General features: G+C 36.2%; 2 protein-coding genes across 2 annotated transcripts; both read left to right on the top strand.

The window, feature by feature from the left end:
* Window positions 1-3,466: 3,466 nt before the first annotated feature.
* LOC148198538 (cytochrome P450 82A4-like) lies at window positions 3,467-5,403 on the top strand. The gene is made up of 2 exons (XM_088091611.1): window positions 3,467-4,445; window positions 4,609-5,403. Exons 1-2 carry the CDS (start codon window positions 3,495-3,497, stop codon window positions 5,236-5,238), a joined length of 1,581 nt encoding a protein of 526 aa, XP_087947737.1. The 5' UTR covers window positions 3,467-3,494; the 3' UTR covers window positions 5,239-5,403.
* A 6,711-nt stretch (window positions 5,404-12,114) lies between these two features.
* Window positions 12,115-21,834, top strand: LOC124848789 (NADH:ubiquinone oxidoreductase, 17.2kDa subunit). The gene is made up of 9 exons (XM_088116548.1): window positions 12,115-12,539; window positions 13,423-13,479; window positions 13,641-13,693; window positions 19,875-19,926; window positions 20,114-20,179; window positions 20,264-20,323; window positions 20,656-20,698; window positions 21,364-21,408; window positions 21,587-21,834. The coding sequence occupies exons 1-9, from the start codon at window positions 12,428-12,430 to the stop codon at window positions 21,648-21,650; spliced, it is 552 nt and encodes a 183-aa protein (XP_087972674.1). The 5' UTR covers window positions 12,115-12,427; the 3' UTR covers window positions 21,651-21,834.
* Window positions 21,835-23,004: the final 1,170 nt, after the last annotated feature.

The raw sequence follows: 23,004 nt of genomic DNA, 5'->3' as shown, positions 1-23,004 counted from the left end.
TAGATTTCAAAAATGAGTATATAGAAGTTCGTTCCCCCATATCAGACCTTTATATGGCTTTAGAAGTCGGATTGGCGGGATCTAACGTCTAAATGGAGTCAAAAAGTGACTTTTTAGATTTCAAAAATGAGTATATAGAAGTCTATTCCCCCCACATCAGACGTCTATATGGCTTTAGAAGTCGGATTGGTAGGATCTGACGTCTAAATGGAGTCAAAAAGTGACTTTTTAGATTTCAAAAATGAGTATATAGAAGTTTGTTCCCCCCACATCAGACGTCTATATGACTTTAGAAGTCGGATTGGCGGGATCTAACATCTAAATGGAGTAAAAAAGTGACATTTTAGAATTCAAAATTAAGTATATAGAAGTTTGTTCCCCCCACATCAGATGTCTATAGGGCTTTAGAAGTCGGATTGGCGGGATCTGACATCTAAATGGAATCAAAAAGTGACTTTTTAGATTTCAAAAATGAGTATATAGAAGTCTGTTACCCCCACATTAGACGTCTATATGGCTTTAGAAGTCGGATTGGCAGGATCTGACATCTAAATAGTGTCAAAAAGTGACTTTGTAGATTTAAAAAATGAGTATATAGAAGTTTGTTCCCCCCACATCAGACGTCTATATGACTTTAGAAGTCGGATTGGCGGGATCTGACGTCTAAATGGAGTCAAAAAGTGACTTTTTAGATTTCAAAAATGAGTATATAGACATTTGTTCCCCCACATCAGACGTCTATATGGCTTTAGAAGGTTGTTTCCTCTAGAACAGACGTCTATATGGTTGTTTTATTTACGAAAAATGTCACCGGTCATTTTTTACGTTGGATATTCGAGGGTCAGACGTCTAAGGGGTGACGTTAAAGGCCTTTTCTGCACTAGTGTCATTAATATCCTCGCCAATATAGTTTTGCATTTACTACCATACCAATTTCAATATAGAAGCACTCACACAACATACATACATACATATAAAGGCAAGCACACATCATAAATCACAATAAACACTTATTCACCTAATTTATTATATCCAAGTTATCATGATCCACGTTAAACACATCAATAACAGATTTAAAACTTCCTACTACATATATGATAACGAAATTAGCTTCCCTTACCTTAAAACAACAGCTCAACCCACGAAAGCATCCCACCGGTCGCTTGAAACGCAAGAAATTCCTAAATGGACCTACGAGGCACCAAAATTGAAACAGAAACAAAGTTCTTAGAAGTCTAAATTCACCAAGAGAAAGAAAAGAGAACTAAATGATACATGCATAACAATTGTGTGCATGACCATTGACCAAAGCAAGGAGGACAGAAAAATGAGTAGAAACTTACTTGCTCTAAAACAGAAATTGAGCGGTTGGATTTGTAGACCTTGACGCCGTGATCGTCTAGCCACCTCCTGATCGTCAAACATATGACTCAGGAGAGTTATAACTCTTAGAGAGAAGGTAAAAAAGTGATTTCTAAAGAGATTGTACATTTTAAAATAATAAAACTCGTTTATAACACAACTATTTATAATAAAACTCTTTAATATTAAAATAATTGAGTCTCATCATTTTTAGATTAGCACCATTTCTAAAATACCATTTTCTAGTGTTTTACAATTTTGTCACCTTATCTACATTGTAAAATATAACATTTTCTCCAAGTCTTAATCTTTTTTCTATAATAATTTCAATTTAACTTTCAATTGTAATTATCTTTACACTATTTCTGCTTCATAATGATGATATATGTTTCTCATAAAGGCTGGATATGCAAATGTAAGGTGGAAGAGAATAGGAAGAACTGAAGGCATTTTTTATGGTATACTTTAATTGTTGCAATAAATTATGAGAGGGAAAATATTGTGCTTTATTAAAGGAATTGTGATTTGAACAATACAACACATCATAATTTAATTACTAACAAATTTAATAACATTATAATTTATTATCATAAATTTAATGCATAATAATTTATTTTCATTAATTACTAAGATAAATTTAATAAATGAATTTACTTCTATTAATGTGATTTATTTATTAGTTTATCATTTTCCACATGTCCATTTGATTTGGTGTGGTCCACGCCATTAATGTATTACAAAAACGAAAAATAAAATCTTCCTCAAATATTATATTATTATAATATAATACAATGTTAAAAAAGTATTATTTTAAAAAAAATTATTATATTTGCAATATTTAAACTTTTTTCTTGCAAATAATCTCACTTTTGTTACCGAAATTTTTTGTATCAAAAACATCTCATGTTTTTCTTCTCATTTTTTTTTTCACTTTCTATTTGAGTGGAATCATAGAAACAACTAGTGGTTAAAACATTTTACATCAAATATTTTTATCTATAAAAACACTATTTTACTTGTTATTCGATAGAAAAAGACGAAATATTGTTCGTCTTGAGTTTCATGTGACTATCTCTACTCTCTCACCATTATATTACATAAAAATAATAGTGGTCCACTTTAAAAAAAAAAAGCTCATCAACTTTTTATTAGTTCAAAATTATTTAAGCATTAAAATTTGAAAATTATTTAATGCGAATTTACTTTAACCTCATAATAACTTAATCCTAACGTCAATACCTTAATCATATAAAATATTTCTACTAGACTATACTTACAAAACATAAAAAATAAAATTTAAAATTTAAATAATGTCATAATTATAAAAGTATATTTTTTGTTTTAAAAATTAATATTTTATTAAGAATTAAATAAAATATTAATGATAATGTAAATCTTATATATAAAATCTTTGTATTTGAAATATAAAAAAATTGTCAAAAGATTGAAAATAATATAATCCACTATAACTGACAAAAAAAATAAAACTGTAAAATTAAATTAAAACTGTCATCATACGCACTTAATATAAACATTAGATGTCAATTCTTCTCTCAAAGTAATTTAATTAATTCCACGTTATTCTCTCAAAGTAATTTAATTAATTCCACGTTCCAAACACACTCTAAGACTGAATACCCAAATATATCATTTGATTTTTTAAGTTTCTTTTATATTGATAATGCTTTTAGAAATTTTTTGTTTTTATGGACCTGCAATGTTCAAAGTTGAAGCAGTTAATGTTTTTTTTATTAGTTATGTCTTATATTTTTATCTAATATTTAATTTATATATACGTTGTGACGAATTTTTTAACTATTTTATTATGATAAAAATGTGATATATATTTTTTCCATAAAAACTTTTACAGTTAGTGAGAAACAAAGATTGTGATGATAATCTACATATTTATTAACATAAAGAGAACAGCAATTAATAACAGTTGTCTTTTACACAGTTTTATTGCCCGATTTTATCTTTTATGGATTTGATATTTTGGTAAATATTTTTTATTACCTTAAAACGCTTGCAAAGAAAAGCAGTATGCATGTGTTTCCATTGGTGATATATATATATATGTGTGTGTATATGTGTATCATGGACGTTGAAGCTTGAAAGAAACAGTGACCAAAATGGAGTCACTCCAAACTGCTCTTTCTCCTCTCACAGTTGCAGTTCTGGTTCTAATCCCCCCATTCCTCTACCTCTTCCTTGTGCTCCACCGCACCAGAATCAAAGAACCACCCACAATCCCTGGCGCGTGGCCGATTATCGGCCACCTCCCCCTGCTAGCGCGGTCCCCCGCCACCCACTACCTCCTGGGCTCGTTGGCGGACCGCCATGGTCCCATCTTCAGCATCAATATAGGCACAGTGAAAACCGTAGTCATCAGCAACTGGGAAATGGCGAAAGAGTGCTTCACCACAAACGACGTCGCTGTGTCCTACCGCCCCTACCTTGTGGCCTGCCAAAACATGACCTACAACCTCGCCATGCTAGGATTCGCACCCTACGGGCAATTTTGGCGTGACATGAGGAAAAATGTTGCGTTCGTGTTCCTCGCAGACCACCGCATCGACGCGCTCTCACACGTGCGCATCTCCGAGGTGAGAACCTCGGCGAAAGAGCTTTACCACAAGTGGAAACGTGGGAAAACGGAGAAGGACTTTTTTACGGTGGACATGACGCAGTGGCTGAAGGAAGTTGCGTTCAACGTGGTGCTGAGGATGGTTGCCGGGAAGAGGTACTTCGGAGAAGAAGCGGTGGTTGAGGTGGAAGAAGCGCGAATATGTTTGGCGACGTTCAAAGGATACATGCGGCTGCTTGGGGTTTTCACGATAGGGGACGCGGTGCCGTGGCTGAGGCGGTTCGATTTCGGAGGGCATGAGAAGGCCATGAGGGAGAATTTCAAGCAGCTGGATGCTGTGGTTGGGGAATGGTTGGAAGAACACAAAAGGAAAAGGAAATTGAACGGCGAGAAAGGTGAGAAAGGGGGAGATTTCATGGAATCGATGCTGTTGGAGTTCGATGGAACCAACATTCATGGGTTTGATTCTGATACTATCATCAAAGCCACGGCAATGGTGCGTTTCTATTGTGCTTCACTTTGTGAATGTCATGATCAATTTCTAATAGATTTTGCTATTGTGTTTCACGTTTTGAATGCCAGGATCAATTTCTAACAGATTTTGTTTATATCTTGATGAATCACAAATTTTGAAGAATTGGTTCCCAATTTTTTTGCAGGCATTGATTTTGGGAGGAACAGACACAAGCTCCGCTGGTAACATCTGGACTCTGTCTCTGCTACTGAACAATCCTGGCACATTGAAGAAAGTAATGGAAGAAATTGACACTCACATTGGGAAAGAGAGACTTGTGACTGAGTCAGATACGAACAAGTTGGTGTACCTTCATGCAGTTGTTAAGGAGTCACTGAGGCTATATCCACCCACTCCTCTTAATGCTCCTCGTGAATTCAGAGAAGATTGCAAGCTTGGAGAATACCATGTGAAGAAAGGAACTCGTCTGATCACAAACTTGTGGAAGATCCAAACAGACCCTAAGATTTGGCCGGAGCCATTGGAGTTCAAGCCTGAAAGGTTCCTCACCACACACAAAGATGTGGATGTAAAGGGAAAACACTTTGAGCTCATCCCTTTTGGAAGTGGTAGGAGGATATGCCCTGGAGTGACCTTTGGCCTTAGAACTTCTTATTTAACTTTGGCAAACTTTCTTCACTGTTTTCATGTCTCTAAACCCTCAACTGAACCCATAGATATGACTTCAGCTGTGGAATTGACCAATGTTAAGGTTACTCCTCTTCAACTTCTCATCAAACCTCGTTTGGCTCCTAGTCTTTATGAAAGCATGTAAGCATCTCATCAAAATACATCATCTATGCTTGTTCCAGTATATGTTTCTAAGCTCTTTACACAGATTTGAATCTTGTTCTTCCTAGATGAAATCCTTAAATTAGTTTGTCTGGTTTGTTGGTAAGTTTTGGAGAAATAAAGGAAGAAAAATTAATAAATTTTAAAACTGTAAGAGCTTACAACATATGTATTGTTTTGGATATTTTTATACATTAAGAAAAGATTGTGAAAATGGATTTTCATCTTTCTTTTATTTATTTGATTTTAATGTTTTTATTTTATATAGACTCATTGCAATACCATACAGGTCTATACTTCATCCTTTGTATGTCATTCTTGAATTGTAAGGTGAATTCTCTATGCTGAATGTTTCTACATAGTAAGAGCAACAAATATACGCCTTCAAGAACGAATTCATTAATATATTTTATTTCTATGTGTTAATATATATGTAACTATTAAAATAATTATTAGTAAAATGAAATGACTATAAAATTAAACGTGATACTAGTTAGAGAAAATTTGGAAAAAATAATTAAAAATTTATTTGGTTTTAAAAATGTAATTACAGAAATATGTGAGGTGAAACCCAGCTTTATGAAGAAATGGAATATTTAGAAGATATAAAATTGATTTAAAAGATAACAATCCTAATTACAAGTTATATATGTCATTTTTCATTTATCTAACATATGAACACCCAATGGTACATTGAAAAGATAAGAAGGATATACCATTCATAGAATTATTTGTCATGGTCTCAACGTGTAACATATGTAACTATCAGTTGTACATTTAATTTAATTAAGAGATGATTGTTATAATTATCTCAACTTGTGAATACTAATGGTACATTAGGTAAAGAGTTATTTTTCCATTAGCACCATTCCTAAGTGTCAGACCTCGGAAAACCCACCTGTCATATCTTATTAAAAGTGCACCCAAAACTCCTGTCAGAGTCATTTAAAACGCATCCAAACCCCTCTACGCTGAAGTCAGGTGTCAAGAAACGAGGATCTAAAATCAGATAATGGAATGCAGGTGTCAGCAGGAGAGCGGACGCTCGTTTTACGTGGGAAGAAAAATAATTTTTTCTGAAACCTTCTTCCCCACTCTCTCTGCATGCACCCTTAGTCTTCCAAAAAATCTGATCTTTCATTTCTCCTCCTTCTCACTAGAAATCCTATCTTCTCTCTAAGCAAACTCACTCTTTTTCTTCTCCGATCATCATTCAAAAACCGTAGAAGTGTTCCCGGCGACCCAAGCTTCATTTTGAACCGATCATTTCTGAGTTCTGAAACTGGTAAGTTTTCTCCTCCTTAATCGTTCGTCCTTGTCAACATGAAAACCAAGTTCTGGTTTCATGATTCCTTAGTTTTAGTTCTGAATCATTGTTGGTTTGTTATTTGATTTTGGTTCGTAGAGCAGTTGAGCGTTAAGAGTAGAAGGAATCTTAGTTCCTTGGCAAACCAACTTCAGTCAGTAGGACGTCCGTTTACATTAGAGGTAAGGGAAGCTTATTCAATTTAATTCTTATGTTTTTTACTATACTGCATGAACGTTCGTTGAGTTGTATGAAGCATGATTATGTGATGATTGATTATTTGATATGTGAAAATAACTGAATTGATGTATGAGTATATGAAAAGGACTATAGTAGTAAGTATGAAATTATGAAATATTATGCTGAGGAATGAATTTGAATATATGTGAATACTGAATAATAAAATCCCTATGATATTGAACGTTCATCATTGAACAGTCCTTGACCGTTCGGTGTTTCTTATAAATTCTTTTGAGAGCGAATTCTTTCATTTGGAAAGAGTTCTAGTTGAGGACGAGCGTCTTCTTGTAATAGTACTATATTTGAGCGTTCGGCCAAATATAGATTCACTTGCGTGTTACGTGAGAAAATGAAAATCTTGTAAACAGATAATTTGCATGTTTAGTTATTCTTCAACCATGTCCCCAATGTTGTTATCATTATGATCATAAATTGTTCCTATTATAAATTATTGATAATTCTCATCTCTCATTCTCATAATGTGTGGCGTTCGGTTTTATACCAAACGCTCATAAACCTTTTAATTTTGTTATCCTGATGAAACCGCATTCGTCCAAACTCTGTAGAAATTCCGTTACTGTGTTCAGTTATTGACCGACACTTAGTCTTGATATATATATATATATATATATATATATATATATATATATATATATATATATATATATATATATATAATATTCTACGTCGATTCTTTAAAGGGCGTGGCACGTATCACCTTCGTTGTCTCCAACAAAGAGTCTTACGTACCTACTGTATTATTCAAGTGTTGAATGCAGTTCACGAGAGTCAGTTCATTTAACTGGTTCATGTTATAAGCAACGTTCGTTACATATTTTAGTTGTGCTCGAATTCTCATTAAACCCTGAAAATGATCCTTCAGTCTTATTTTATTCTGGAATGAGATATCTCCCGGTCTCGTTCATCTCGTTCGTCCTCGTTCTGAAGAGGGTTGAACATTCGTTATTTGACGTTATTGGAAAATGTGATAAAAACGATATTATCGTGGGAAATTATGAAAGATGAAAAATATATAATATGAAAATAAGGTTGTGGATTTTGAACGAGCGTTCCGGGGAGGAACGAGTCATGATTGATTATTTGAAAGTGGTAAGGTATGACTGTGGTTATGCTAAGCTGTCGATTCATCCTGATGTTCCGTGAGAACTCGTCCTCACGTAGAGGAGAGTTGGTCATGTGTGGGAACGACAGGAGGTCCTAGTCCTTAGGGTTACTTTGGATAGATAGGGCTAACCTCGGGTGGCAGCTGTTGAGGGTATCCCAGTTACTACATCACCCGGGTGCATGAACGTCGTAGCTACACAGATGTCATACAGTCCGGACGGTCGGTCTAGTAGTAGGCCTTGCTTTAAGTGTATTGTAAATTCCGTATGTGTGTTGATGTATGAATTGTATGTTTGACAACTGAATTAAATTACATAAGCTTACCCTGTGTTTTCCTTGTGTTGTCCTGTCCTGTACGTCTGTCTTGTCAATTGCAATGATCATCCGTGTGGATGTGAGCAGAAGGAGACGCATTGTTGGAAGATATAATTGAAGAGGAGAATTTGGTGGACGTTGAAGTCAAGGCCGAGCCTTAGGTCGTTCGGTTAATTTAGATGTTAGTTGCTTCGTTTTGATCGTTCGGTAATTGATTTTGTAAAACCGTTCGATTCTGACTCTTCTTATTTCTGTTAAATTGTAATTAACTCTGTACTCAACGTCGTTCGGCTTTTGAATGTTGTTATTAGTGTAAGACTGCATTGTTTACTGTGAAATGTAATTAATTCTATTATATGGTTTTTACTGTATTTTTGGAATGTTACACTAAGTTAACATTTAATTTCGTAAAAATAATTAATCAAAAAATATTTTGAAAATAAAAAACTACACGTATAAATAATAATAATAATAATAATAATAATATAAAAACAGTAGTAGTTGGTTAAAAGTAATTTAAAAAGGGAAAATATATATTTGTTTATATATTATAATAATTAAATAGTAATAATATTTCTATTAAAAATAGTTCTTTGTATAAATTTAGCTTAGCTCATAATAAAATGAATTCACGATAAAATAAAAGGATGCTAAGACAAAAGAAATATTTTTCTTGATCTATTTATTAGCAAACTCCATCGCGGTATCGACAATTTGTTTCTCCGACATACCTTCTACCACACTTATAGCTCAGACAAAAAGCCAGACTCTACATGCCACTCGGTATTGGGCGAGCGATCGGTTTTGGGAATTTTTCACCTTTTTTGGGCATCCATTTTCTCGACTCGCGCTCCTCCCTTCCGCTTCCTTACAAAAGGATGATCCTCAATGACGATCATGTTGGGCGAGGGTGGCTGAGCTATCTGCGAAGGAGTGGCAATATTCTTCCTTGTAGTCTTTTTTGACGCAACAACATGCTTTGAAACGGGAGCATCACCTATGGCGGTCGGTTTGGGGAGGGAAGACTCTCCTTGGCCCTCCTTTTCGTTCATGATTTTAAACCAATCTCTGACAGAACCTTTCCTTCCCATAATGTCTACAAGTCAATTGTACAACAGGCAGGTCAATCACAGTCATAAAATAACTACAAAAATTAATGCAGGTGCGACCATACCAAATACCCGCGAGCTAAAGTCGTCGTGCTGAAAACAATTTATTATCTTTCGAGAGGAAAAGGGGTGAGGCAGTTCGGTTAAGACATTCAACGCTTCCAATTCTTCAGAGGTCATCTCGTCTTTGGACCAGGAGGTTAACCTAACAGGATCTTGGGTCCAATATAGGGGAAACCTAGGACTATTATCCTTATTAAAGAAGAAAGAGCGACCTAGGTCAGTAATTTTCACCTTAAAAAATTTGTCCTTAAAATCTTTAAAAGATTGCGAGTATAGCTCCAATAGAGCATTCCCGGATTCAGAAATTAAAGAAATCCAACCTCTCCTAGCAACCGGACAGGTTCGAAAAAAGTATAGGAAAATGGCCGGGGTCGGTCTAATGGCTAACACTTGGCACAATGCGGCAAAAGCCTGGATATACCCCCAACTATTTGGATGCAGTTGTGAAAGGGCAACGTTTAATGCTCTTAGCACATACATATCGTAAAACATACAAGAGTAAGCAAAGAAGAAATCAGTTGCAAAGTCACCCTTTCCATGAAAAACCCTTTCATTTCCCCTACAAGCACTCAGTTTCATACAACAACTATGATTTGAGGTTCTAAGAATACAACTATTTTCTATTCAATCTTGCAATATAGGTTTACACCTAAATAAACTGCAAAATTCGCTTACATCATGGGAAACCCAATCGTAGTCGCTGATGTTGTGTGAAGACGAAGATGAACCTTCTTCTAGACTTTCAGCGGCAACATTACCATATACAAAGGCACTATCACTTCTAAGTATGGTGGTCATGTCGGAATGAACTCCGACTGATGATGTCCCTATCATGACCGGAGCCTTAACAACACCACCTTACCCCATTCCTTCCACAGATTCTGGCGAACAATTTAAAATAGCAGAAGGATCCATTGTTACCTAAAGAGAAATGCGAAGAAGAGGGCTAGCGAATTGGTGAAGAGGGAAGTTTGCAGAGAAATGACAAATGACGATTGATTAACCTAGCATTTTCAAAAATCTTTTCACATTAATGAGGGGAAATTGACGCAATTGTTTTGCGATGAGCACCGTAGGATTAGGTTTGATCTTACGGCCCTACTTACGAGACTTTGCAACTACCTCAAAGGTGGGAAACCTAAAAGGTTATTTGGCGAATGGGGCACCTTCATCTAACGGTACGCAATAAGAGTTCCAACACCGAGCACTAGTCTGAAGTCCTATAGTTAACCCGTCCATGAAACCGACATCATGGGAAGCCCAATCGTAGCCGCTGATGCTGGGTGAAGACGAAGATGAACCTTCTTCTAGACTTTCAGCGGCAACATTACCATATACAAAGGCACTATCACCACTAAGTATGGTGGTCATGTCGGAATGAACTCCAACTGATGATGTCCCTATCATGACCGGAGCCTTAACAACACCACCTTGCCCTATTCCTTCCACAGATTCTGGCGAACAAATTAAAATAGCAGAAGGATCCATTGTTACCTAAAGAGAAATGCAAAGAAGAAGGCTAGCGAGTTGGTGAAGAGGGAAGTTTGCAGAGAAATGACAAATGACGATTGATTAACCTAGCATTTTCAAAAATCTTTTCACATTAATGAGGGGAAATTGACGCAATCATAAGCGATGAGCACCGTAGGATTAAGTTTGATCTTACGGCCCTGCTTACGAGACTTTGCAACTACCTCAAAGGTGGGAAACCTAAAAGGTTATTTGACGAATGGGGCACCTTCATCTAACGGTACGCAATAAGAGTTCCAACACCGAGCACCAGTCTGAAGTCCTATAGTTAACCCATCCATGACACCGAACGGTTAACTCGAACTTGGGCGGCATTATGTATAATATGATATCTAAGCCGAACGGTTAAGAGAATTAGTCGATCGGTTGACACCATGTATTGGGTCATAATTGGGCAAGAAATCGAGTAACTTATATTAAAATCTCGTGGCAAGGCCCATGCGTTAATGGACCAAGAAGTAATTGGGTCGGTAATCTAACAAATAATAGAAGGATGATCAAATATGAATAAAAGATATTGATAAACGGTTTATCCACAACTAACCGAATCTATAGGTAAGTCTATTTTTATTTTATTAAGTTTGAATTAGTTTAGGATCCATGGAATGACTTATAAATATAGGATCAGGGTTAACAGCCAGGGACGTTCTATTCATTCTCCAGTATATCCGAATACTCAATAGTGATAACAATTCTATTGTGAGTAGAAACTCTTAAAGCACACGCCTAATTTGAGCGTCGGAGTGCCTTTTGCAGGTACCTCCCTCTCCGGTGCAAAGCAGCAACCAAGCGGTCGAGCGGTCAAGTGAGCGGAACACTCAATTCCAACGTCAGAAAACAACAAAGCCACGTCAAAAAGGTTAGTGTCTTGGTCCCACAAAATCTCAACCGAAAAACATTTTATCTTATTCAACAATATATTTATGTTTTTTTTTAAAGTAAAAAATAACTTGGTGTGAGTGCCTTCCAAACAAACTTTTGTTTTTCCTTAAAATAGTGAGATATACCACCAATCTTGCTTCCTCCTCCATTTCATTTTAGGAATCATTCTACATTTCTGAAATATATTTATCTAAAACTAATTTTCGAAGTGTTAAACTTTATGGACAAATTTATGTAAATAAATAACATTATATGGATAAACCTTTTAGCATGGTCTTGATATCCCAATTTATTTTTGCTGCCTTAGGCTAGGGTTTACAACTTACAAGATACAAATTATTGATTTTTTTCCCCTTTATCTTGGAGAGATCACTCTCTAAGGACGCGTTTGGTAAATTATTATATCTATTCTCTTACCCCACCGTTTGATGTTGCGCTCCGACACACTCCCGCTGAGAACCAACGCTGAATAGAAACAAATTTCATATTCGAAGTTTCTGTAGTTCCAATTTCCAACGTCCGATTCTTCCAACGAAGATGCTGTCACTGCAACACAATTGAAATCTATGCAAAAAAGGTAAAATTGCAAAAGTAAAAAAAATATGCGAAGGCTGCTTGGGAAGATCTCGGGATTGTTCGGCAATCGAACTAAAGTGGGGGTTGACAAAACAGGGAACAAATATTTCACTAGAAATGAAGAGGTTGATGGTGTCAGTAAGTGCTTTGTGTGTGTGTGTGTTTAATGGGTGTTTTTTATTGTGTTTTGTGATTCTGGGTTTGTACGTGTGTGGTTTGTCTTGTATGAACTCTTCGTGTAATATAGAGAAGTGGGGTGTTTTTCATTGCAATGATCACCTCACTGTCAATACTTCACTTACTTGATCTACCCGATATTGGGATATTCTTAATTTGCTGCTTTCTTTTTTCTGTTGATATGGTTATGAACCAAACAAAGTTAGTGTTACCTTGTGAGTTGGTGTAGTGGTGACAAAATTAGTCCGCAGGATAAGAATGTTTACAAGAATACACTCAATTAGGATGTCACTGGTTTGAATTCTGTGAAGAAAAATCCTTGGGGAGGGGTTGAATTGATACAACTCCCCAAGAATAAATAAAGGAATACTTTCAAGTGGCAGGTCCTTGGTTTGCATTCTGTGAAAAAAAATAATTCCTTGTAAGAGGGATTAGCAGGATTATCTCCAAAGGAAGATGCTTCTGGATATATCCAACAGATAAAGATTAAATATTAGGCTTTGAGATTGGAGGTGTGAAGTAACTTCGCCACTGTCACAAGTTTTTTGAGGTTATTAGTTCTTCAGCCTATTATAGGAGTTGGTGCAACTTTTAACAAGGTTGATCTTGTTTTACAAAGTAAAATAATTAAATAAATAAAATTTGTTTATTGGCATTTAAAAATTTTGGCACCATTTTCTTCTGCTGGATTGAATCATTTTAGAATTCAGATATCACTTTGGTGTGTAAGTGTGAATTTTTTTAATTTCAAAACTCTGGTTCGTATTTTTTTTTCTGTGTTCTGCGTTGTAGTTCATCTTATAGTGAATCTGTCTGATTTTGCTATTTTGTTTTGGTTTACTAGTGAAAGAGAAAAGATGGGTCATATTTAAGGGAGAGGAGGATCCGACCACTATTCCAGGTATATATTTTACATTGGTCAACGTTTACTGCTGAATTATTACATCTATTATTACATTTTGATTCAGGGATGGATCCGATTGTTTTATATGTTGAATATTTGAAGACTTTTTTTTGTCATATTTCCCATGCTTAAAGATAATTACTGTTGCATTGTTTCAGTCGAATGGATATGTTGGCTGAATGGGCAGCGTAAAAAGGCTCCAACTCCAGAGGTAAATTGCAATACACCTATGCATATCCTTTTTCTAGTACCATAAAGTTATCCAAACACAAATCTATGGATGTTTATTTATACTTTTTCTGTCATGGCTAGGCTAGATGACATGATGTTGCTTATAACAGTTTCCCTTTAAAGTTTTGCTTATCTTCAAGGATTGATTTGCAATGAATAAACATTGGTTTTTGTTAACTCTTTCTATCTATCTACTATCAAAACTCTGATTTTCTTTCAACAACAACGACCACAAAGCCTTTTCTCATAGGCAGGCCTTGTTACATGAATCAAAAGACGATGTAATGTTCTATTGTTAATCTTGTCTATATATGGATCATTGACCTTTAAATCCTTCTCAATGATTTTAACCTATAAATTTGCTTCCAGGCTCCCTTTCCCACTATCAAGGAGTTACCCCCAGCTAAATTCTCATTACTTGGGCTTCTATAGGTTTATCCCACGCATGCCTAAGTCACCAAACGTGAGATTGTACTATTTTTTTTTTCTGTAGTAGGTGTTATCCTAGTTTTCTCCCCAGTACAATAATGGATTCTTTCCTAATCCTATTTTGTCTAATATGTCTTCTCATCCAATGCAACATTGATTTTATTCTCTCCTGGGCTTTTGGCTGCCCAAAATTCAGATCAATACAACACCTGAAGTTTAGTGTTTTGCGTTTCCTTAATAGGTCGAGGTCACAAGGGTAAGCTAATCAGATAGGACATTGCTCTTGAAGCATTCTGTATTAGTTGTATTGTCCCTTGCCGTTCTTCTGCAGAACTGTCTTAGCATTCTCTCATATTTTTCCCACTTTTCTCGATTTTGGTTTCTCTTTCATTTTGTTGGTTTGGGGAATTAAATCGAGCTATGAAAAGAAATAATTCTTGAGGGCTTAATTGATCCCTCTCACAATCTTCTATTTATAAGAATAAATTGATACACAAATACATGATAAATAGGGTAACCCTTGACACACTATAATGATGATAAAATAGGATAAATATCCTAACACTCCCCCTCAAGCTGGAGCATACAAATTGTATGTACCAAGCTTGGAACAAATAAACTCAATCCGAGGACCCCTTAATGACTTAGTCAATACATCTGCGAGTTGATCGTTTGACCCAATAAACTCAGTACATATTTCTTTGGTCAACAACTTTTCACGACCAAAATGACAATCAATTTCTATATGTTTAGTCCTATCGTGAAACACTGGATTTGATGCAATGTGGAGAGCAGCTTGATTGTCGCAATACATCTTCATAGTATGGATGTCACAAAATTTAAGCTCTTGAAGGAATTGTTTCACCCATATAAGTTCACATGTTAATGATGCCATTGTCCTATACTCGGCTTCCGCGGTTGATCGAGCTACTACATTTTGTTTCTTACTTTTCCATGAAACAATGTTTCCTCCCAGAAAAACACAATATCCTGTTGTAGACCGTCTATCAATAGGTGAACCTGCCCAATCTGCATCACAATACCCAGAGACATGAATGCTTCCTTTATCTTCATATAACAATCCTTGCCTGGGAGCCTTCTTTACATACCTTAGAATGCGAATGAGAGCATTCCAATGGTCAACACATGGAGCCTGCATGAACTGACTAACCACTCCAACTACAAAGGATAGATCTGGCCTTGTAATAGTGAGATAAATCAGTTTGCCAACCAGCCTCCTATACCTCTATGGATCGGAGAATAATTCACCTTCTTCTGTCCTTGATTTCTGGTTTGGGTCCATGGGACTGTCTACCGGTCTACAATCAATCATGCCTGTTTCTTGTAATATATCAAGAGCATACTTCCTTTGGGAGATTACAACTCCATCTTTTGATTGCGCTACTTCAATGCCTAAGAAGTATTTGAGACTTCCAAGATCCTTGGTTTGAAAATGTCTACACAAGTACTCTTTTAGTTGAGATATTCCAACAGCATCATTTCCTGTAATGACAATATCATCAACATATACTATTAAGTAAACACATTTCCCGAGAGAAGAATGACAATAAAAACCTGAATGGTCTGCTTCACTGCATTTTAGCCCAAACTTTTGAACAATGGAGCTAAACTTTCCAAACCAAGCACGTGGGGATTGCTTGAGGCCATATAGAGATCGATGCAATTTGCATACCATACCAGACTCCCCTTGAGCAACAAACCCAGGAGGTTGCTTCATATAAACTTCTTCCTCAAGATCACCATGTAGGAAGGCATTCTTGATATCCAATTGATGAAGTGGCCAGTGACGAATGGCTGCCATGGCAAAGAAGAGACGAATAGTAGTCATCTTGGCTACAGGAGAGGAAGTGTCACAATAATCAAGACCATAAACCTGAGTGTAACCTTTTGCAACAAGCCGAGCTTTGAGCCGATCAATTTCACCATCAGGGCCAACTTTAACTGCATACACCCATCGACAACCAACCGCCTTTTTTCCTGGGGGAAGGGGCACCAGCTCCCAAGTATTACTGTGGTCAAGAGCCTGCATTTCTGCAATCATAGCTTGTCGCCATCCAGGATGATCAAGTGCTTCTTTCACATTCTTGGGTATAACAACAGACGACACTGAGGATAAAAGAGAAAAATAGGAGGGCGACAATCGATGATAGCTTAGAAAATTATAAATGGGATGAGGGTTCCGAGTGGAACGAGTACCTTTTCTGAGGGCAATAGGCCATGCTGAATCATTTGCACCAGGAGGCGTGGGAGGAGGTGACGAGGGAGAAGAATCTGAAGTAGGAGATTCACCATTGTCTTGGAGAGGTGGACTATCCATTGGGGCCCTGTGTGGGATGATCTCAGTACATGGAGAAACAGGTGTAGAAGGATTGTGATCAAGACTTGGAATGACAGAGACAGTGGAGCTATTTGACTCAGCCATTGGAATAGGAAGGACTTGCTGGAGGATAGAAACATCCTGAACAGATGGAGAGAAGTAAGGAGTCTGTTCAAAGAATGTGACATTGGCAGACATGTAATACTTCTTAGTTTCAGGAGAGTAACACCAATATCCTTTTTGATGTCGAGAATAGCCTAAGAAGACACATTTGAGAGCGCGAGCGGAGAGTTTGTCTAGGCCTGGAGACATGTCATGAACAAAACATACACAGCCAAACACTCGGGGAGATGTATGAAAGAGAGGATCATTAGGAAACAAAATGGAGAAAGGGACTTTATTATCAAGAGAGGAGGAGGGCATCCTATTAATAAGATAACATGCAGTTAAGATGGCATCCCCCAGTGATGGACAGGAATATGGGCACCAAGCAAAAGGGTACGAGCAGTTTCAACCAAGTGTCTATTTTTTCGTTGTGCTATACCATTTTGTTGTGGTGTATGAGGACAAGTAGACTGATGTAAGATACCATGGGAACTCAAGATGGCAGAAAAGGAGGATGAGAAATACTCTTTTGCATTATCACTTCTTAATATTTTGATTACTTGACCAAATTGATTCTTGATTTCATTCAAAAAGGATGTAAAGATAGCTAACAATTCAGAACGATTTTTCATAAGATAAACCCAAGTACATCTTGAATATTCATCAATAAAGGTAACAAAATCTAAAACCAAAGGAGGAGATACGACTAGGTCCCCATATATCAGAATGGATGATGGAAAAACTAGAATTACATATTGATTGAGACCTTTTAGGAAAGGAAGATGTAACATGTTTTCCTAATTGACATGACTCACATTCTAAGGTTTGGAGACCACTAAGTTCAGGACACATCTTTTTTAATTTGGACAAATGAGGATGGCCAAGTCGATCATGTAGCACTTTAGGATTAGGAGCAGCAACACAAGACACCCTTGGACGAGATCCAAAATGGTATAATCCGCCAGCTTCATATCCTTCTCCAATCTGTCTTCCCGAACCACGCTCCTGTATAACAAAAGATTTATGATCAAAGGTTATTGAACAATTTAACATTTTAGTCAACTGGCTTAAGGAAATTAAATTAAAAGGACAATTAGGGACAAAAAGGACTGAGTTGAGATTGAGGGAGGGAGACAAAGAAACATGACCGACTCCTTTGGAAGAAGTTTTAGATCCATTTGCAAGGGTTATGAAATGAGGTTTTTCTCGAAAGGAAATAGAGGAGAACAAAGAGGTATTACCAGAAATGTGAGAAGCACCTGAGTCAATTACCCATGAATTTTGACATTCCATAGATTGAGAAACACAGGCGGTTGATGTATTGGGAGATTGAGATGGTTGTGCCAAGCTGTTAGACTTTAACCTTAAATACTCTTGATATTCATCCTCAGAAAACATAGAAGTGGAGGTTTCAGTTTTCGAAGTGGAAGTTTCAGTCTTTGAAATATTGGCGGTTTTGGAAGGGAAACCATGTAAGGAGTAGCAATTATCTTGAGTATGACCCATCCTTTTACAATATGTGCATTGAGTACGTCCCCGACCTCCTCGTCCTCCTCTTCTAGTGCCACGTCCTCCTCTTCCTCGTGTGGCAACCATGACAGATGGTTCCACTAGTTCATGCGCTTCTTGAGGTTGAGATACCGGGACACGCAGAAGGCGAGTGGTCAATGTTTCCATAGAGGGGACCTCATGACTAGTTAGAAGTTGATCTCTGAGATGATCAAAATCGGGATGTAGGGCACGAGGATCAACACCATGTAAAATTTGTCTAGTTTCTTTTTGATATCCTCTAATGGATATACTTCCAAAAACATCCTAAGTTCTTCGACAGCAGATTGGGCTTCAGCCATGAAGGACACCATATCATGGTCTGCCATTTTAAGAGATGCAAGCTTGTTCGTAGTGTCATAGAGACGTTGAATATCGTTGGCATAAATGCTTTGGGCTTTCTTCCAAAAGGAGTGACAAGTTTTGAAAGCCCTCAAAGATACAAGAAGTTTGGGTTCCACTGATTGCCATAACAGGACACACAACTGGAAATCTGCTTGTTTCCACTGATCAGCTTTTTCAGTAGGCACATGGCTTCCATCTCGCTCAAGGTGGTCATAATGCCCTTGACCAAGGAACCACATTTCAACAGCAGCAGACCATGATAGATAATTTTTTTCATTTAGCTTCTCGGAGGTAATTGATGGACTTCCAGAGAAGGAAAGAGTACTGCCAGACGCCATCTCTGAAGAAGACGAATAGTACTACCGAGGAACAAGAAAACCCTAAGGGTTTAGACGAAGGAAACTGTGACAGTGATGGACGACGATGGCCGGCAACGGCGGGCGGTGGCCGGCGGCGACGGTGGCCGGCGGTTGACGGTGGCCGGCGGCGGGCAGCGGCGGGCAACGGCGGGCAGCGGTGGGCAGCGGCGGGCGACGAAGAACTATGGCGCCGGACAGATATATATTGCGAGACAAAAATCGACCCGCTCTGATACCAACTTAAGATTGAAAAGAATTAATTCTTGAGGGCTTAATTGCTCCCTCTCACAATCTTCTATTTATAAGAATAAATTGATACACAAATACATGATAAATAGGATAACCCTTGACACACTATAATGATGATAAAATAGGGTAAATATCGTAACAGGCTTCTATAGGTTTATCCCACGCATGCCTAAGTCACCAAACGTGAGATTGTACTATTTTTTTTTTTTCTGTAGTAGGTGTTATCCTAGTTTTCTCCCCAGTACAATGATGGATTCTTTCCTAATCCTATTTTGTCTAATATGTCTTCTCATCCAATGCAACATTGATTTTATTCTCTCCTGGGCTCTTGGCTGCCCAAAATTCAGATCAATACAACACCTGAAGTTTAGTGTTTTGCGTTTCCTTAATAGGTCGAGGTCACAAGGGTAAGCTAATCAGATAGGACATTGCTCTTGAAGCATTCTGTATTAGTTGTATTGTCCCTTGCCGTTCTTCTGCAGAACTGTCTTAGCATTCTCTCATATTTTTCCCACTTTTCTCGATTTTGGTTTCTCTTTCATTTTGTTGGTTTGGGGAATTAAATCGAGCTATGTGGTGATCTGTGTTAATTTAGTTACTTAGTTTATTACTTTTGCACCAATACTTATATGCAAAACTTATTTGCAATGGGATGACAAACTATTAAGCTAACCCTGTAAGTTGTAATGTTTTATGGATGTCTTCCGGGGAAGTGATTTGTTTTGTAAATAGGCACTTTGAAAAATATGGTATTGCACTATTTTACTTGACAATACTTTCACCTTCAGGAAATGATGGAATTGGAAGCAAGACGTGAACGTGTTAGACAGAATGTTGCTCGTATGTACCAATTATACTTCAACCTTAACAAACTAATTGTGTGAATTGGTTACCTAACTCTGATTTAGTTATATTCCTCTCCGTCCTTAGCATTTCATGTGATAGTTCTAAAAATAATGAAAGAACATTCTTGGCCACGTTTAGTTTTATCCAAATACCTAACACAAACTCTTTTCTTTTCACAAAGTTCTCAAGAAAGAGGAGCAAGAAAGGATAGCCAAAGAAGGAAGTAAAGGCAAACGTATCAGCACTGGTCAGATGCTTAAAATTTTATTGATATAGCAGTATTCTTTTTTATTCATTGGAAGTTATTGATTAATTTACTATTTCTATGCAGGTAAAGCCAGTGGTCCAGATTTGAAAAGTTTTATTCAACAATTTCCAGTTCCTTCAGAAGGTCATCTCACTATCGTTTTCTTTTTGACATAAATATTGAGTTCTTTTTGAAAGAAAACTTATTATGATAAACTGAATTGAAGCATATAAGCAGATTGATCTTAAAATCTTCCCCTATCCCTCAAAGCAAAATAAACCAAATATAATTCTTGTTAGTCCATGCAAATAATTATGTTGTTTACTTTAGCTTCTTCATAAACAGCATTCTGAGATTTTTGTCCCAGTCCTTATGAAAGAAGAGACAATGTCTTCCAGAAAGAGGGAATTCTTGTTATACATCTACATATTACCTATCCTTTGAATATAGTTTTTGACATATTTTCTCCACTCTAGGTAATGACGTTGAAGAATCACCTAGCACTACCGGTGGCTTAAGGTGAGTCTTCCGAAACTGAGTTTTTTTACCTAAATTTATTGTGTAAAATGCATGGTCTTTGCTATGTTGCAGTTCTTTTCCAGCATAAAAATTTCATTCTTTTATTATGTCTGATTCAGTTACCAAAATTTGTTAGTAATTTTGTTTCCATCTTTTTTATTCTTATCATTAAAATATTGCCAGAAAGTTGTTTGGCTGTCTTCTCTTTGTTTCTGTTCCATCATTTTGGTACCCTTATTTCACTAGCCACTTGGTGAAGTCGGATATATGAATTGTGTATTGCTATTGGACTTTGTAAAACCGAAATTCTCAAGGCCATTATCCACCATGATTAACAAACTCCCAAGCATACCCTTTATAAGTAAATTTAATTAGAGACTAGATCCGGTGGCTATGTATGAAAGAACTCTTAAGGATACACAAAAAAAAAAAAAAAAAAATCATTTTTGACTGTGTTCTCTGGACATGACATTCTATGACTGAATGATTTTGATCTTCAGTGGCATGGTCTTGAAGTTCATATATGTTATCTTCTCATGCTTTTTAAATGTTCTTTAACCATGGGATATTGCTGTTAGTGTCTTCTAGTTGCTGTGAAATCAAATTGTTTGGGTAAAACACTAGTTTAAGCATAATTGGTCAGTAATCTTGTGATCTTTCTGCAGGAATCCTCGAGAGAGTTTAGCAGAGAAAACAAAAGACGAGTACCAGTAAGTCCAAATGTGTACATTCTCAGTCAATAAACATCATGATTGATCAAAGCCTCCATTAATCTTAATTTTAGTTAATGAAACAATTGTTCCAAAATTGTTTAATGGTTTTATCAGAGATATCATTTCCCTAGATTTAACCCTGATATTTATCTTTTAAAATAAAAATTCTTTCCAGATCTTCAGAGGCAACTGGATCTGGTGCATCCTTTAGACCAGGAACTTGGCAACCTCCAACTTGAGCTTTCATTAGAAGGTCTTTCTGAACTTAGATTACCCACAAGTTATTTTGAAAGCCATGAATGATATTTCTTCCCCAAGAATTTTGATACAAGTCATGTGTTCTCAAGTTTCTGGAAATTTTGATTCATTGATAAATCTTTGTCTAAAGAATATAATCAATAAGACAACCTGATTATTTATGCATTTGAAATGCGTATGTTTCTTATTTCTACCATTCCCAATAATCTTATTTTTGTAGTATTCGAGGTTAAACTCAGTTTAAATATTTCTTCTATTCTCGGAGAGTCTTTTAAGAACAAAAGAGTTTCAATCTCCAAAACTGATAATACATCAGAGATATGAGATTGACCCTCATAGTGTAATTCGACAAATTTGGAATAGGAAAAATGGCCCTCCCCTTGGGACCAATAGTGGAACAAACCCTCCACTAAGAATGATTAGTCATTTCTCATATAGAGGCTTCTGTTTCTACTTCATCTAATAGTCTTATATTACTTAAGAATAGAGTACTTCTTCCACCTTTCAAGACATCTTTTAAGTTTTGTTCATTTGAATGGATTTGGGGAAGAGTGATTGAATGGATTTGAAGGTAAATTTTTTTGTTGTTTATTTGAGAAGATTTGGAGGTAAGGGAGAGTGAATTTGAAAGTAAAGTTTGTGAGAATTAGTATAAGATTTGATTGATGTGACAGATTAAAAAAATTTACTTTCAAATCCACTCTCACTTCAAAATCCACTCAAATAAATAATAAAAATTTACTTTCAAATCCTCTCAAATCTATTTAATCATTCTTTTCCAAATTCATTCAAGTAAACAAAGTGTTAAGGATAAAACTTTAACAAAGCTATAATTTATAAAGCAGACAATGTCTCGTATCTATAGTGGTTGATCTTAACGATGTCATTTGACAAACTTGAAATCGAAACTTTTCTTCTATTGATTAACTTGTTTCCAAATAACTTCTTGAATTTGGTACATTATGTAAATAGGAAATAAGATAACATATTTGTAATTAAAAAAATATAGAAAACGTTTAATCATACCAGATAATCTATCAATAATTTCATGTTTGTTTTTCCATCAAGTAGAAGTTATGTTGTTGAAGAAAAAGACCACGGATGGAAATCAACCACAACTTACTATATTAGAATGATTTCTAATACCTAATAATATAGAAGTTCCTGACATAACCTTATTCCTATTATCGGCATAAAATAATGTTTTAATGTATGTGATTTACAATTCCTGTATAAATATACTCAAGAAATGAATCTAATCCTGAACAAAAAAAGAAAAGAAACTATAACATTTTTAGCAAAATAAATAAAAAAATAAATATATTACTCTATTCT

The sequence above is a fragment of the Vigna umbellata genome, chromosome 5, assembly GCF_029865625.1.
Source record: "Vigna umbellata cultivar VRB3 chromosome 5, Vumbellata_1.0, whole genome shotgun sequence".
Lineage (NCBI taxonomy): Eukaryota > Viridiplantae > Streptophyta > Magnoliopsida > Fabales > Fabaceae > Vigna > Vigna umbellata.
This window is presented reverse-complemented; position numbering and strand designations above follow the sequence as displayed.

What these genes read in the sequence shown, in the direction of transcription:
- LOC148198538 (XM_088091611.1), top strand. Translation starts at nt 3,495, where the DNA reads ATGGAGTCACTCCAAACTGCTCTTTCTCCTCTCACAGTTGCAGTTCTG. An exon ending in TCATCAAAGCCACGGCAATG is followed by an intron (nt 4,446 to 4,608) that starts GTGCGTTTCTAT and finishes ATTTTTTTGCAG; the next exon opens with GCATTGATTTTGGGAGGAAC.
- LOC124848789 (XM_088116548.1), top strand. Translation starts at nt 12,428, where the DNA reads ATGCGAAGGCTGCTTGGGAAGATCTCGGGATTGTTCGGCAATCGAACT. An exon ending in AGGCAAACGTATCAGCACTG is followed by an intron (nt 20,180 to 20,263) that starts GTCAGATGCTTA and finishes ATTTCTATGCAG; the next exon opens with GTAAAGCCAGTGGTCCAGAT. An exon ending in ATTTCCAGTTCCTTCAGAAG is followed by an intron (nt 20,324 to 20,655) that starts GTCATCTCACTA and finishes TCTCCACTCTAG; the next exon opens with GTAATGACGTTGAAGAATCA.